Source organism: Myotis daubentonii, chromosome 9, assembly GCF_963259705.1.
Source record: "Myotis daubentonii chromosome 9, mMyoDau2.1, whole genome shotgun sequence".
Lineage (NCBI taxonomy): Eukaryota > Metazoa > Chordata > Mammalia > Chiroptera > Vespertilionidae > Myotis > Myotis daubentonii.
Window position 1 is genome coordinate 28,760,955 of NC_081848.1, and position 16,497 is coordinate 28,777,451.

The window sequence follows — 16,497 nt, forward strand, 5'->3', positions numbered from 1 at the left end:
TCTAGTCTATAATAATAAAAGGGTAATATGCTAATTAGACCAGATGTCCTTCCAGATGTCCTTCCTGGACGAAGTGGGGGCCGAAGGGAAGCTGCCTGGGTCCCGGGTGCCTGTTGGCAGCCAGAGGAGGGAAGCCCGGGTTCCAGGTGCCAGAGGGAAGCTGGTGCTGGCAGCCCAGGGAAGGAAAGCCAACTCTTGCACGAATTTTCATGCATTGGGCTTCTAGTCCTATCTAATAAAAGACAAAAAGGGTATTTGACCATACCTTCGCTACACTTCCCATTGGCTAATCAGCGAGATATGCAAATTAACCACCAACAAAGATGGCGGCTGGCAGCCATGCAGCTGAAGCAAGCAGGAGGCTTGGTTGCTCCAGTGATGGTGGAAGCCAAAGTTCCCCGCCTGCCGCGGCCTGCTCTAAGCTCCAAAAGCAACAAAGTTTCAATTATAGAAGCTAAACAAACCCCAGATACCTGCTTTCAGCCGGCCATAGCCATGGAGCTGGCTCTTAGCTCCAGTGACAGCAACAAAGTGTCAATTATAGAAGGTAAACAAACCCCAGATACCTGCTTTCAGCAGGCCGTGGCCACGGAGCCGGCTCTTAGCTCCAGTGACAGCAACAAAGTTTCAATTATAGAAGGTAAATAAATCCCAGAATAAAAAAAGAAAAAGTAAAAAAGGAGAGGCTGGGAGCTTCAGTTGCAGGCCAGCCTGAAAATGGCCCTCAGCCCCTCACCCAGACTGGCCAGGCACCCCAGTGGGGACCCCCACCCTAAAGGGGGTGTGGCCAGCCTGAAAAGAGCCATCAGCCCCTCATACAGGCTGGTCAGGCACCCCAGTGGGGACCCTCACCCTGAAGAGAGTGTGACCAGCTTCAAACAGCCATCAGCCCCTTACCCAGGCTGGCCAGAACCCCAAGCAGGACCCCCACCCTGATCCAGGACACCCTTCAGGGCAAACCAGCCGGCCCCCACCCATGCACCTATATAGGCCTCTATCCTATATAGTAAAAGGGTTATATGCAAACTGCCCCTAACAGCAGAAAGACTGGGAATGACTGGTCACTATGACACACACTGACCACCAGGGGGCAGATGCATGGGGGAGCTTGCTCAGCCACAAGCCAGGCTGATGGCTGCCAGTACAGCAGTGGTGATGGGAGCCTCTCCTGCCTCCTCAGCAGTGCTAAGGATGTCCGACTGCAGCTTAGGTCTGCTCCCCGCTGGCAAGTGGACATCCCCCGAGGGCTGCCGGGCTGCCAGAAGGATGTCTGATTGCCAGCTTCGGCCCAATCCCCCGGGGAGCAGGCCTAAGCCAGCAGGTGGTCATCCCCCGAGGGGTCCCAGACCATGAGAGGGCACAGGCCGGGCTGAGGGACCCCCCCCAGTGCACAAAAATTTGTGCACTGGGCCTCTAGTATAATATAATGGGCTAAAGCTCATAAGTTCTTGCATTTATATGTGCTCTCTCACACCTCCATTTTTTCCCTATAGGATAGAGGGGGTTATTGCTTAGTAATATTTCATGCAAGAAAATCTATATGCTGCAAACTCAAGATGAGCCATTATGTGACATAGTTACCCCAGACTGAATAAGCAGACCATGTCCTTAGTGAAATGATGATCTTCAGTGCTGCTGTGTACAGTTAGTCTGTGTCTTGGGCAAGGACACTGAGATGATACGGGAGTCTTAAAAATGTATGAAGAATTTTATAGGCACCCAATTTGTTTACCATAAAGAAAACAAAATTGGACTAGGAAATCATTCCACTTTTCTCTTCCATGTTTGAATGTCTCTCTTGGGAATATCTAGAGTAACCTAGTGGATGGAAGTTACAGGGACAGATTTCCTCTAAGTGTAGGAAAACAAAAGAGAAGATTTGACGATGGGATAAGCTGCTGTCTATGGGAAAATGCAACCTTCGGTCAGGGTTGTGGGTAGACACTGGGTGGATAGTAGGATGTGGGTTAGGCTGTGTTTTTTTTTTTTTTTTGTGTGTGTGTGTGTGTGTGTGTGTTTTCCTCCAACTTTAGAAGTATATTTTAGTGAATTAGCAAAAATAAGTTTAGTAAAATATTTAGTCAAAACTGAACCTCCCCCTTTTTTTATATCAGACTTAGATATAATTGCCATAAAACGTAGTCCTGTCTCAAACAAAATTTCGCTTTTGTGGTGATTACACAAGGTAATATAATTGCCAAAATTCCTTACTTCCAATTGGTTCTTCACACTTCATTCCGAGTAATCATTACCAAATACTAGTCTCTTCATACCACCAACCTGCTTAAGACACAGTCACTCTGCATTCATTGTAGGATAAGAGTACCCATTCTTAACATGGCCCACAAAGTCCAGCAAGGTCTACTGCTACCTGCTTCTCCAGTTTTATATTGTATCGCCCTCCATTTCCAGTGCAACCATATTGGCCTTCTAGTAATTTCTCAAGCGCACACCCTGCTCCCATTTGCCACACATCAGTTGTCATGCTGTTATTTTTCTGCATGGATGGCCTTCTTATTCCTAGATGACGCCTGTTGTCACCCTCCAGGCCTCGGTTCATTTTTAACTTAAGCACGGAAGTGTTTCTAACCTTCCTGCTGAGATCTCATGTCCTGTCACACATGCTCATTCTCTGTATTTTTCATTCACAGCATTGACCACTGTTACAATTTACATTTGATTATGTAACTATGTGATTCAGGATCTGCTTTTCCTGCTAAAATATAAGCATCTGAAGGCAAAAGGCATTTTCTGTTCGTAGTTCACTGTTGAGCCCCTGGTGCCTTGCAATATGTGCAAATCACACTAATATGTGTTGAGTGAGTAGTGTAAGCAGAACACTTCCTATGAAGTACTGAAGAGAACATTTAGAGAAAGAATGGGATATGGTGACCCTAAGGCGATACATTCATTTTATATAGTGCTTGCATTTTTAAAGACTTTTTTCACCAAAGCCCTAAGAGCTAAGTATATTACATTATATTAACTTTACAGGTAAAGACATTTTATCTTTGTCAACTTTACAAATTAGGGTAGTTAACCAGATCAAGACTCATAGTTATTAAGTGACAGATTTAAGATAAGAAACCAGGAGTTTGAGATTTTTAGGAAAATAACCAGCCACTTGATATACCCAGGTGTTATATTCATCACTTGCTTCAAATGGCATAGTGTCTTACAATTTTTTTTATAGGACTGTCTTAGTTTGGGCTGCTATAACAAAATACCATAGACTGAGTAGCTTACACAACAAACATTAATTTTTCACGGTTCTGGAGGCTGGGGAGTTCAAGATCAAGGTACCAGCAGATTCACTGCCGGGTGAGGGATCTCTTCTTGGCTTGCTGTGTCTTCCCATGGAGAAGAGGGAGGAGAGCTCTGGTCTCTTTTTCCTCTTTAAGGTCACTAATCATAACCTGGGTTCTACCTTCATGATCTTATCTAATCCTCACTACCTCCCAAAGGCTCTACCTCCAAATGCCATTGCATTAGGTTTCCACATGTGAATTTTGGGACACAAACATTCCGTCTATAGCAAGAACTAAGCTATGTTTTATTAATATCTATCTAAATCATACTTATAGTTTTAAAGACTGCATACGGTATTCTCCATTATATTTTAGAGTCCTTGACAGGTAGGATTTTAAATGTGAAAGTAACACTGCCATCTAGTGACAACTAACCTGAATGAAATTTTAGACTAGCTGGTTACGGTCCCAAGGAATGGTGAAGCAAGTTATTCCCATGAGTGGGAAGGGCACATAAGTTAGGCAGTCATTTCTTTTCAGAAACCATTTGAGGCAGTTTATTCTTAAGGAGTCATGAATGAATAATAAACAAAGCAGATTTGTAGAATCTGGTTTGTAGAATGTTACCCAGTTAGTAAGCCGGCGATTGTGCCACTCGACTTTGATCTGTCTCCATTTTTCTCACTTTTGCCACAGCTTCTGAATGAGGGAATCTGTACTCTGATAACCTAACAAAGTGTTTTCATCTTGGTTTAAAGAGCTAAGCACATTCAAGAACAAACAGATGAGGAAATGAGTCCTGGGTAAAATTTCTGGTTAGATCTTGCAGCATCTAAAGGAAGAAGGGAATGCCAAAATAAACTCCATCTATCCCAAGGGGACACTTAGAGCCACTTTGAATTAAATTGCTGAGTGATTTAATGTAAACAACATAATAAAACACTCCAGACACACAAAAAAAGTTAGAAAATGAAGTATAAGAATTTTCTTTAACGCATTGAACCACAAAGGAAATTTGGATAACTTATTTGTATCTCTTAAGTCCTAAATTTAATATGGTAGATTTTTAACTGACATATTTTAAATGAATTATTGTCCTACCAAATTAATATTGCTGACAAAAATATTATCTAAAATCCTTTGAGCTAAAATTTTTTTATGTACAGAAGCCAGGTCAAAAGAGATAAAAATTATTCTATTTCTCTGGAGGCCTAAATAACAAAAACCCATCACTTTCAAAGGATAATGATATTTCTGATTGAGGTGAGAAAATTATATTTAACATTTTTTAAGATAGTCTGTAGAGGATTATTCTGTTTTTCCAGTTACTGGTACATGTAATGAACAGTCTCCCTAAGGTGTCCTGACTTATGGTATAGAAATAGCCTAACTGGAAATATTAAATTTTTTATATAAGTCAATGAAAATTATTGCTTTTCTGACACTACTTATTACCTGGTTTCCCCTTCAGGAATAATATTTCATATACTGACAATAAAGAATGTGTAACAGACTTGCTATTTTGCCAAGAGTTAAGTTGGAAATCTCAGGGCACGAAACATTTTAACATAAGAAAAGCATCTGAGTTGCACTTACTTCTTAGGCAATATCCTTAAAATAGTAATTTTATGCTTATTTCTGGACAAGTGTATAAATATGACCTCGTCTCTTGTTTTCAAGTGATAAACTATTCATATGAAGAATGTGGGTAGTACCAGACAATAGCAGATGACAATCTAGCAAGAATTGGATTAAAATTAGTTGCCTAAATTGACTAAACAAAAAAAATAAAATAAAATAAAATTAGTTGCCAAAAAGTATTGCATCAATACCGAAGGGGGAACAATTTTTTTTTTTTTTTTGGAAAAGTGTGTTGTGTAATGTGGTTTTGATTAGCTTTGCATGAGACACAGCTGATCTGGGGCCTCCCCTAATTTTGTGTCAGGGTCAAACTCTGGAGTTGTGCTGACGATGAAACCTGAAAGATGGGTAGTTAGTAAGGTGAAGAGCTTACAGGCAGGTGGTGGTGTGGAAGGGGGCTGTGTGGAGGCTCAGAATGTTCTAGAGAGAGAATGTCAACTTCAATTAAAAAACCACCTTAAATATATATAGAAAACATAAACACAAAGCTTCGTTTGATGTTGTCGGTATCTTATCGATGAACAGAGGATTCAACACTGCGGCAGTGTGGAAGGGAAGAATAGACAGAGGCTCTCTAGGGCTCTGGATACCAGAACAGCATGGTGGGGCGGAACAAGAAATTGACCTTGTGCTGGAAAAATGTACTCAGGCCAGAATAACAGTAGTAGAAATGAGAGGTCTAACTTTTATGGCAGTGCAGAGCAGAAAGAAACCAGTTTCTCTTGGGGTTTTGGTGAGGGAAAAGTGGGAGGTTATTCAACACTTGGCATTTACCACAATCCTTAAAGGGAGCAGGGTGAGGTCTGCAGCCTGTTTTCAGTTTACCTGTGTCTTTGACTGTGTTTTGACCCTGGCTTTCTTTGTTCAGCTAGGATTGTGTCTAAGCAGAGCCTCCGCATCTGTTCTAAACCTCAACTGCAGCCTCATCCTGTTACCCATGTGCCGGACACTCCTTGCTTACCTTCGAGGATCCCAGAAGGTAAGAAACATAGAATTCTAGTCACAGATTGCAGCATACCGATCCAGTGCAACAGCAGCAGGTTAGTCCTGCTTAGTTCTTGTGGTCTGATTTTCTGCTAGAGGGATTGTCTCAAACATGACAGGGAAGACCATGTCACCTGCCAAGATGATTAGTGAACTATTCCAGAAAACAGCACTAAAGACAGAGGGTCCTAGACTATGCCAAGCACTTCACATATATAGCTGTGAAGCCTCACAATGATTCTGTAATCAGATATTGCAGATGCAGAAGCTGAGGCATAGAGGGTTTAAGTAACTTGAAGATCATGAGACTAATGAAAGGCAGAGCCAAGATCAGTCCTACTTCTGAGCTCTTTCCACAGTACTCTGCCTCACCGCGATCCTGTTTTTCATTTAGTTCAGTCCCTGCGAACACACTCAAGCCCTGTGGTTTTTGAGCAATGCATAGAGTGAGTGTTAGTGTTGGTGGCAATTTATCTCTTAAAACACATACCTGTTTTGAGCCACGTAATCGGCTTAGAAAACGTCTTGTTTAAATAGTGGTGTCATGTGTGGATATTTAGTGTTGTAAAATGAAGGATTTGAGAGAACAGAAAAACACTTTGAAATTCTTTTGTCAAGTATCCTTGTGTGTGTGTGTGTGTGTGTGTGTGGTGAATGCTGTTCTGTGGTTATTTCTTCTCTAAGATGGTAAGGCACCACTGGATAGATACTAATATTTTAAAAGGAGTTGTTAATGTGAGGTGACTTGGCTGTCCTGTGAACTTTATATGACTGGATTTACTACAGTAAAAATTCCCAACCTTTTCATGTGATTACATTTGGAAACTTTGCTTTTACTGTGGCAATCTGTGGAAATAACTCTTGGTGGCCCAATTGTAAAATGCTAGGTTGTGATCTCTGTGGCTGGCCGTTGGCTTGGCATGAAGAAAGAGAGGATAATTGGCTGGAGAAGTCAAGTGCCCACCTAAGTCCTTCACTATTTAATGTCTTAAAGAATTGTCCCTGAGTGTGAAACATAGTTATTCAAAGATGCTTGACATTTTATTTTTCTTAAGATCAAACAGGCATTTAAAACCAGAAGTGGAACTGCTTTATTTAAAAAATAATCTTTCTTTATTTTTACTGCAAAAGGAAATCATATATATAGTGAAATTCAAAAATTCCAGAAATATCTGAAGTAATCAGTGAAGGTTTCTCCTAGCATTTCTCTGTCAGGACAACTGCTGATTACAATTTGGGGTAAATACCTATGGATATGTTAACATAGAATGCTACTAATTTTCAACAATATAAGATTTTCTGTTTTATAACTCTTACCTAACAATAAATCTTGCACATTTCTTCATATCAATAATAAGTCTTCTCACATTCTATTTAATAGTTTGAGTGTTCCCTTGATTAGATATATCATAATTTGTCTCACTGCTTTTTAATTTGATAGGCCTCTGTCATGTTTCTAAAACACTGATATTGTAAAAATGCTGTAGTGAAAAGCTTTGTACACATACATTATTTAATGCATCATTTTTACAGTAGTAAATGGTTGTCATGTAGGTTCCAAGCAGGAGAACCAGAAGATTGTTGGATAAAAGCAGAACATTCCATATCATCTGTGGTGTTACCATCTGTATTTTCTCAGGTGAGAAAACCAAAAGCTGTTTAATATTATCTTATAATCATATGTTATAAATGGTATTTTTATTATTCTATAAATTATTTACTGTCACAAACTCGTGATTTTCTTATACAGCTTAATTTTCTCTTCCGTGTTTTTTTAAAGAGGGTTGTCTACTGGTGCTACAGAAAATACGTGTGTCTTATGCTAAGTTTGACCTCCAAGCTGGTAATGATTGTTTCCTAGAGGTAAATAATTTAATTTAAAAAGATTGAAAGAAGCAAACTAAAAGTTTTTAAGCTCTGAAAGTAATGATATGATAGGAGCATAAATGAATCAAAATTGGATTGCAAAATGTACATTCATTGAATACGGTACCAGCCAAAATTATAGTTGATAAATATTTCTTTGAAAATGATACTTGCTTAGAGGAGCATATTTCAAAAGTTTGTGGAAATTCATCCTGCTCAATTCCAAGTTAAAATATAAAGTGAGAATCTTTTGATTTTTAAGAATCATTTTAAAATAAATTTTTATCCTGAGTATTTCTGTAATACTTGAAAATATTTTGGAGCAGAAAGTAATAAATATATGATTTAGTGCATAGACTCTGGAGATGGATTATGTAGGTTTTATCCCCAGCTGCCCTTCTGCCTGGAGAACATGTGTATATGAAGTTCTTAGGGTAGAATTTGTTATATAGTTTACAGTCTGAGGGATTAATTATCTCAGTGGCATAGCTCCTTACATTTTCATCTGGTTGTTATTTGTAGAATAGAGCTATTTTGGTGCTAGGGACCTTTGGTCTGGATAGTTATGTAAGGCCACTTTGAACCAGGAGTCTTTGGATACAGCTATTCCCAAGATATATTAAACTTTAAGCTTTTTAATTATTACCAAGCATTTTTTTACTTTCTCATTCCTGAACATCTATCTTTCCATTGGTAGTTGCCCCCTTTGGTGGTAAGAGTTGGAGAGAGGCTTAGGGATGGGATTAGAACTCTGGTGCAGCCAAGTCTGGGGATGGAGTACGCATCAGGAAGAGATGAGGGCCAAGGGTGTGATAAGTGTTAGGGATGGATTAGAGCTAGGGAGGGGGATCATGAAACACTGGCACATTCATAGCTTCATTTATTCTTTGGTTCAGTTGCAAAATAACCACAACTGAGTTGGTGTAGAGTATTGCCATGAATGAGCATGTTTTCCAGGGGGTCTACATTCTGCCCCTGGCTAGTGGTCTGACCTTAGCTAAATTACCTTTCTAACCTTTGTTTTCTTATCTGTAAAACAGGGATGATTCTACTTACCTCACTGTTTTATTGTTAAAATTACATGGAAAATCTATACAAAGTGCCTGGCATAGCTTTCTCCCTGCTGACTAAAATCAGAAGCTCTGAATTCTTTTGACCTAAAAGGCCTTATAAAGAAGGTGAATGTATCTCATACAGCTACCACCTAGAACAGTGATGGCGAACCTATGACACGCGTGTCAGAGGTGACACGTGAACTCATTTTTTTGGTTGATTTTTCTTTGTTAAATGGCACTTAAATATATAAAATAAATATCAAAAATATAAGTCTTTGTTTTACTATGGTTGCAAATATCAAAAAATTTCTATATGTGACACGGCACCAGAGTTAAGTTAGGGTTTTTCAAAATGCTGACACGCTGAGCTCAAAAGGTTCGCCATCACTGACCTAGAACTTTTACTCAGGAGAATTCAGAAAGAATGGCTATTCCTCAAAGGAAGCCGTTATGCTTTTGACAATTAAGTATGTCGTTAACATATAAATCTTTAATTTTAAATAAAGGGAATTTTTTTTTACTATTAATTTCTGAAGTTGTGAAGCTGTAGGAGATAGTTTTGCTTAAATAATGTTTTATACCTTTGCCAAAGTTGAGTCTCACTTAAATGTTCTTTGTTTTATTTCTTTGAAACCTTGCCAGTGCTTGTTAATTAATCCACTTCTAGTTCCCTGGCCACTTTTTGTTGCTGTTGTTAATCCTCCCTCGAGGATATTTTTCCATTGATTTTCAGAGAGAGTGGAAGGGAGGAGGAAAGACATACAGAGAGAAACATCGATATGAGAGAGATGTATCAATTGGTTGCCTCCCACATGTGCCCCGACTGGGCTGGGGATCGAGCCTGCAACCTAGGCATGTGCCGTGACTGGAATTGAACCTGGGACCCTTCAGTCCACAGGCAAACACTTTATCCACTGAGCTAGGGCCAAACTGGCTAGGGCCCTGGTGAACTTTTTATGAGACCCTCTTCTCTTCTCTGACTTGATCACTGGCAGGAGCTTATAAATCCTTAAATAATTTTTAGGTTATTTAGTATTCTAGTCCTCTCTCATTTTGATTGCCTTTGTGAGTAACTCAGAGCTCTTGGCCTATCTATATCTCAAACGTTAGGTTTGAGGGAATTGTAGAGGTTTGTACTTTCTAGGCCATGTCTTATTTTGAATCACCGCCTCCATGTATTTGTGTAAACTATAATGGTTTACTAAGCAATTTTGAGTCACTTATTAAGTCTCTTATTTCTGTCATTTTTTAAAACATTCCTCCTCCAAGGTTATGTTTTTATTAATTTTTAGAGAGAGAAGAAGGGAGAGAGAGAGAAACATTGATGTGAGAAACATAGATTAGTTACTTCCTGTTACACCCCCAACATGGGGTCAAACCCACAACCTAGGTAGATACCTGCTTGAGATTCAAACCTGCAACCTTCTGGTTTACAGGATGACACTCCAATCGACTGAGCCACCAGCCAGAGCAGTGATTCTGTCATTTTATAGAGAAGTAATTTGAGGTGCTAGTATGCCAATACAATAGCCAGGAAGACAGGTTCCCAACTAAATAGCTGTTGTTCTTTATGATGTACTGTTAATTAAAGCCACATTTCACCTATAAGAAAAGGTTAGAAAGGGAGGAGGGCATTAGACTCGTCCAATACACAAGTCATTTACTCCTTCCTTGTCCAACCTCCTCAATATAATTTTCTTTTTTCCCTGGCATGCCAAAATGAATTTGTTTTCACCTCAATTTCCTAACACTTTTATATTTTGTATGAGCTCCAAGTCAGTTGAGCACTCTGTTTATTGTGCCATTGCAGACTGATTATGAAATGGCAATACTCTACTAGCTCAGTCTTGTGGTTGTTCTCCAACTGAGGGTAAGGGAAGGGGAGAGAAAGACAGAAACATCAATGATGAGAGAGAATACTCCACACTGAGGATCCAGCCCGCAACCAGAGCACGTGCCCTGACTGGGAATCCAACCGTGACCTCCTGGTTCATAGGTTGACACTCAACCACTGAGCCACGCTGGCTGGGCATTACCAAACACTTTTGCTATTGGGTTTAGGACATTATGATTTGAATTTGTAGATTGTGAAAAATGTTCACTGGTTAAAAGCCTTTCAATGAACCTATATTTTAGGTTATGTGGCAGTGAAGTGTACAAGATCTATAATAGGTTGGGAGTTAGGGGAGATGTGAAAGGTATGAAACATTTGAAACATCCAGGAGCTGCTTGAAATCAATAAGTAAATGTCCATATTATTATATTACTTGCCTGTGTAAATGTGTGTGCATGTCATTGCAGTGGAGACTGTCCACAGTGCCATTCCAAGAACCTTGACTTAACAAAGGTTCTTTTATTCTAGCCTTTGGAAATTCAGTTTCTTTACTTGATTTTTTTTTAAAAATATATTTTATTGATTTTTTACAGAGAGGAAGGGAGAGAGATAGAGAGTTAGAAACATCGATGAGAGAGAAACATCGATCAGCTGCCTCCTGCACACTCCCCACTGGGGATGTGCCCGCAACCCAGGTACATGCCCTTGACCGGAATCGAACCTGGGACCTTTCAGTCCGCAAGCCGACGCTCTTTCCACTGAGCCAAACCGGTTTCGGCTTTACTTGATTTTTAATACTGAAACTGTCTATAATTAAGATTGCTTGTGTCTTTAAAACTCCCCTTTTAAATTTAAAATTGTATTGCTCGTGAAGCTGTCAAAGTTTGATCCTGTATTAACCTAGAGGGAAGAACTGACTCCTCTTCATTGACCTGAAAATCGGTCCCACTGACCTGTGCCTGTTGCGATTCCGTAGGTGTGCATGTGGCTGCCCACCTGGTGAATGTCCTCAGTTTCTCAGAGAACTACCGTGAGGATTTCCTTGAACTGAATGTAGCAAGATATCGAGATGAGGTGGGTGGTGTCTGTCTCCTCATTTTTCTTCCACTTGTCATGGTCATGAGATGACTAATGAGGTTATGCCAGTTTCACAGAAAATTTGTACCTTGCTGCTTCTTTCGAGTGCTCTTAAATGCAGTTGTCAACTGGAGTTTTATTCCTTTTCCATTGGAAATGTAGGTAATCACTATTTCACAGCCTCTTCTGCTGGAAATGGGAGTTGGGAGAGTGTCTGCTTTCTGTGATGTGCAGTGTTCAGATGGTTGCCACCCAAGCCTGCCTGCTGCCTCCCAACAGCTTTTGTCTAATTCCTGTCATGCAGTGGAGACTGTCCACAGTGCCATTCCAGGGTAACAATCCTTCACTCAGAAACCATGCTTGGGGGAAACAGGGCAGAAAAGCAGGTGGATCATTTGAGGGTCCTGGATAATCAGGACATTATTGAGTTTTAATGATCCAGTCATTTGTTTTGTTTTTTAATCCTCGAAACAGGTGACCTTGAGCTGAATTCTGTAGCAGGCAATGCCTGTCTGAGGGGTGCCTTTCTCCATGTGCAGCTGCCCATGAAATGAAATCATGTGTGGGAGGGGCCAGGCCAGAGCCTGATGAGCAGCATATGCACAGCCCTGGTGGGATCCTGTTGCTCAGTACTTTCTGTCCTCGGGCAGCCCTTGCTTCATGCCAAGACAGCATTAAAACCCCACTGCTCTGTTTTCTATTTGATCAGAACCCTCCCTGTTCTGCTAAGGCTGGTAGTGACCTAATGAGTTATTCCCCATCTCCTCTCACTCTCTCACTGTTTACTCTACCACATATTACCAGTTTTAGCTAGATTAATACCGCTCATATGTTTGACCTCCCTCCCAAAGCAAAACAAAAAAAGTAACAACAAACATAGAAACAAATCTCAAAACCCAAATCGCAAGCAGCCTTTGATAAATCCTTTGACTATAATAGTGTTTTTGAAGCCACCAGTATGATTTAATTGATCTGGTTTGGGGTCAGGCATTGTTATTTTTTCAAAACGTATTTTTTTTTATTGATTTTCAGAGAGGAAGAGAGAGGGAGCGAGAGATGGAAACATCAATGATGAGTGAGAATCATTGATTGGCTGCCTCCTGCATGCCCCTGACTGGGGATCGAGCCTGGGCATGTGCCTTGACCTCCTGGTTCATAGATTGATGGTCAACCACTGAGACACATCGGCTGGGCAGGCATTGTTATTTTTAAAGAGCTCACTGGGTGATTGTGGTGTGCGCCCGGCATTAAAAACCACTGAAAAGTCCAACTTTGTAGCAGGACAATGGAAGCTCTTTCATGTAATGGTTTCAGATCAGAGCCATCGCTTCCCCATTTACCACTGCATCCATCCATCCCTTTATCCTCTGCAATTTCCTTTTTTAACTTTGCCTTCTTTGCTTCTCTCTTTTGTTTTTATAATTCATATGTATTTAATAACTATACTGCTTATATTACTTTAAAAATGTAATATAATTTTGTTTAATATTTCAATACTTGTAGTCATTACATTTATTTTTAATTTTAAAAGGGATATATGCTCAGTGTAAAATAGTTTAAAACTATCAAGTATATGAAAAATAAAAGCTTCTCCTCCCAAAATAGGCATAGTTAATTATTTTATGTTTTCTCTTAAGATATTTTAAGTGGTATTTTATGATCCAGATTTCTCAGCAATTGACTTGTTTCCATAAATATATGTAATGTGACTTGCTATATCAGAAATATATCTTATTCCCTTCTTATTAACAGGCTGTTATATCTTTTTAGCCTTTTCCTTATTCACAGATGTTTAGGTTGATTTCTAGTTTTTCTTAGGATCCACTTGCCAATAAATTACTTTTTTTGGCACATTACTGCTAGGCATTTTCATAGAAGTAGCATTTGGTTTCAAAGGCATACTCATTTTTAATTTTTAATGGACATTGCCAAAGTTCCTTTTAAAAAGGCTTCACCAGTTGACACACTTCTACCAAGTTTATCAGAATGCTTATTTCTACACCTCACTGTAAAAAAACATTTTGCCAAACTGATGGATGAAAAAAGGTAACTAATTTTTTAAATTTGTATTTCTCCTTTCTTTAGTTCTTTCCTTCCATTGTCCCTTTTTATCTCCCTTTCCTCTTTTTTAAAAATAAATATTTTTGAGCACCTTGTAGATAAAGGCAATGTGTGCTAGATAAAGATGAAAAATACACACACTTACATTGTATGCATAAACAGATATATTCTTCCATGAATTATCTTTGAAAAGGATGGGTTTGTGCCCTTCACTGTATTGTTCTTGCTTTGTGTTTCCACTCTGCCTCCTCCAGGTCTTCAGTGACCCATCCTTGAACTTGTGATGGTTGCAAATTCTTGGCCTAGTTGAATCTGCCTCATTTTGTCATCTGTGAAACCATCTCTTACTCTCACATTCCATCTTCATTCTGTGGCCATATTAATTGTTCCATCGTCTGAGTTTCCATAGCTATTTATTCCACTTCATTCAGTTCATCTTCTATTTTTAGCAGTTGTTTATATATTTGGTTGCTCTATATTACTCTTTAGCCAGGTGTAGAAGTCAATTGACCTAAACCGGATGAGGAGCTATTCCTAAGCCAGTGGTCCTTACTCAGTGCCCCTGAAATTGTATCAGACAAAGGCTTCCTACTTTGTATATACCTAGCCTGATCCCAGACTCACTGGAGGCTTAGGACAGAAATTTACAAGTTGAGCAGTATCAAGCACCATTAGGCTGAAAAAAATAAATCCATAAATTTACTGGGGATTAATCTAAGTTTCCCAGAAGATAGAAAAGCAGTTGACTAAGTTTCATTACACCATGAGATAAGTAGTTTAAATAAAACACAATAGTAATGTTTTACATTTCTGAGTAACGGGAACCTTTTTATCCTCACTACTTTTCACAATATTTAAAACATAAATTCTCAATTAGTAGTCTTTGCACTGAATTTACAGGGTACAACCCTTCCTGGATGTTTTATCACTTTTGATTCCCACTGTCTTGACACATTGTTGGTGCAGTTTGGTAATCTTGGTATTAATGTTTCTACATTAGAGCCAAAAATATTGAGTTTCAATTTGGTCAAAGAGTGAACTTCAGACCACAGTCCCTGGCTTTTAATGAGCCATCAAGATGAAAGCTTAAGCCCTCTCATTCCTCATCCTCTCATTTTTCAGATGGATAGACTTCTCTGAGTTGAATTTGAACTTGTTATAATCTCCTTTAGCATCATGAAACCATTACAAAACTTGAGTCTTACTTCCATTGGGAGAATAGTATTCTAAATGCTTAAACCATGGATCTTTATACCCATCCCAATTCCTTGTAGAATTTGATATTACCAATTTTTTATCTTTCAGTCAAATATTTTTTCTCCCCTTTTTCTCAGGATCCTAGAAAACTTCTCTTCACAAGTGGTAAGTTGTTATTCATTGCTCTTTCTTAAGATTCAGGAAAATTTTTGAAAATAAGTATCATCAAATTGTATGGCAGTTAGATGTATGTTAAAATATAACATATAGACATTTGCATATCAGAACAAATAGTAGGAGGAGTTCAAGCATAAAGTTGCAATGACAACAGAGGGACAAGGCGAACAGTTGTGGTTAGAATGAAGAGAAAAAGTAAGCAAATGCATTTGTTTTTCATATGTTCTCCCAATGAAAGCAATATAATGCCACATGCTTATTGAGGACCTGTTTTTTGCACACTGCTGTGGCAAGTACTGTTGGAGATAATACATGCGGAATAGATTCCTGGCCTCAAGGTGCTGGAAAGGAACACCAAACACTCTGGGCATCATTGTAGCTTTGATAATTCAGTAATTTAGTAGGATATTTTACAATCTTCAAATCCATAAAATAGGAGAAACAGTCATTAAAATCAGTTACTTTTCTAATAATGTGTCCCATTTTTATTTGTAATTTACTTTTTCTTCTCAAGCATATTGTCCATGAAATCTCAGTCTAGACTGTTAATTTGTTATTCAAAGCACATATGAATATCCAAAAATTTTGCTCTGATGTTAGTAAAATTCATACCAAAATTTTACTCTTTTCAACTTTACATTTATACCGATGAAAGGAGAAAACTGTATTTTGGAGGATTTTTAGCACCTATTTCAGAGATTAGGACTTGTGGGTAGTTGAGATGGTGTATCATAAAGGCTTGGCTGTAACATCCTACTAAGGATCAGAGTTGTGTATGGAACTGAGGCATGACCCTGTCAAATGCATTGTTTTTCTTTTCAATAATTTTATGATGAAAAAGAACAATAAATCAGTTGATTTCCCCATCCATGTCACAATTATATGGATGTTTAGATTTATAAAATACTAGAGGCCCAGTGCAGGAATTCGTGCACAGGTGAGGTCTGGCCTGCCCGCCCCGATGGGAGCCCATCAGGCTGGCAGGGGATGAGGGTTGCGGGCAGTTGGCGGCTGGTCCTGCCTCTGATTGTGGAGTTGGGGGCCGATTGGGGGCCAGGCCAGCCAGGGGTGGGTGGGCGATCAGGGCCCAGATCAGGCTGGTTGGCTGCTGCAATGCGTGTCATAGCCACTGGTCGTTCCAGTCGTTCTGGTCATTCTACCATTCCAGTCGCTGGTCTTGTATGTATATATATATATATTTTTTTGTCTCTGGCTTATGATATTTGCCCCTTGCAAAGTATTTCACCTTTGTCTTTTAGGAATGCAGTTTAGTTTTTTTTATAATTTTATTCATTGAAACATGGTTCTTTATTAAAGTCCTAAGAATTGGATGAGAAATGGAGGGAAGAAAAAGCAG

The 16,497-nt window shown here is 39.2% G+C and overlaps 1 protein-coding gene across 2 annotated transcripts in view; it reads left to right on the top strand.

The window, feature by feature from the left end:
• Positions 1-16,497, top strand: part of NOX4 (NADPH oxidase 4) — a 155,191-nt gene that overhangs the window by 19,207 nt on the left and 119,487 nt on the right. The window contains exons 3-6 of one of the 2 annotated variants that reach the window (XM_059708187.1): positions 5,758-5,868; positions 7,428-7,512; positions 11,605-11,702; positions 15,101-15,128. In XM_059708187.1, coding sequence (XP_059564170.1) covers positions 5,758-5,868; positions 7,428-7,512; positions 11,605-11,702; positions 15,101-15,128 — 322 coding nt within the window. The remainder of the gene's footprint in view (positions 1-5,757; positions 5,869-7,427; positions 7,513-11,604; positions 11,703-15,100; positions 15,129-16,497) is intronic. The other variant, XM_059708188.1, reaches the window with a different exon arrangement.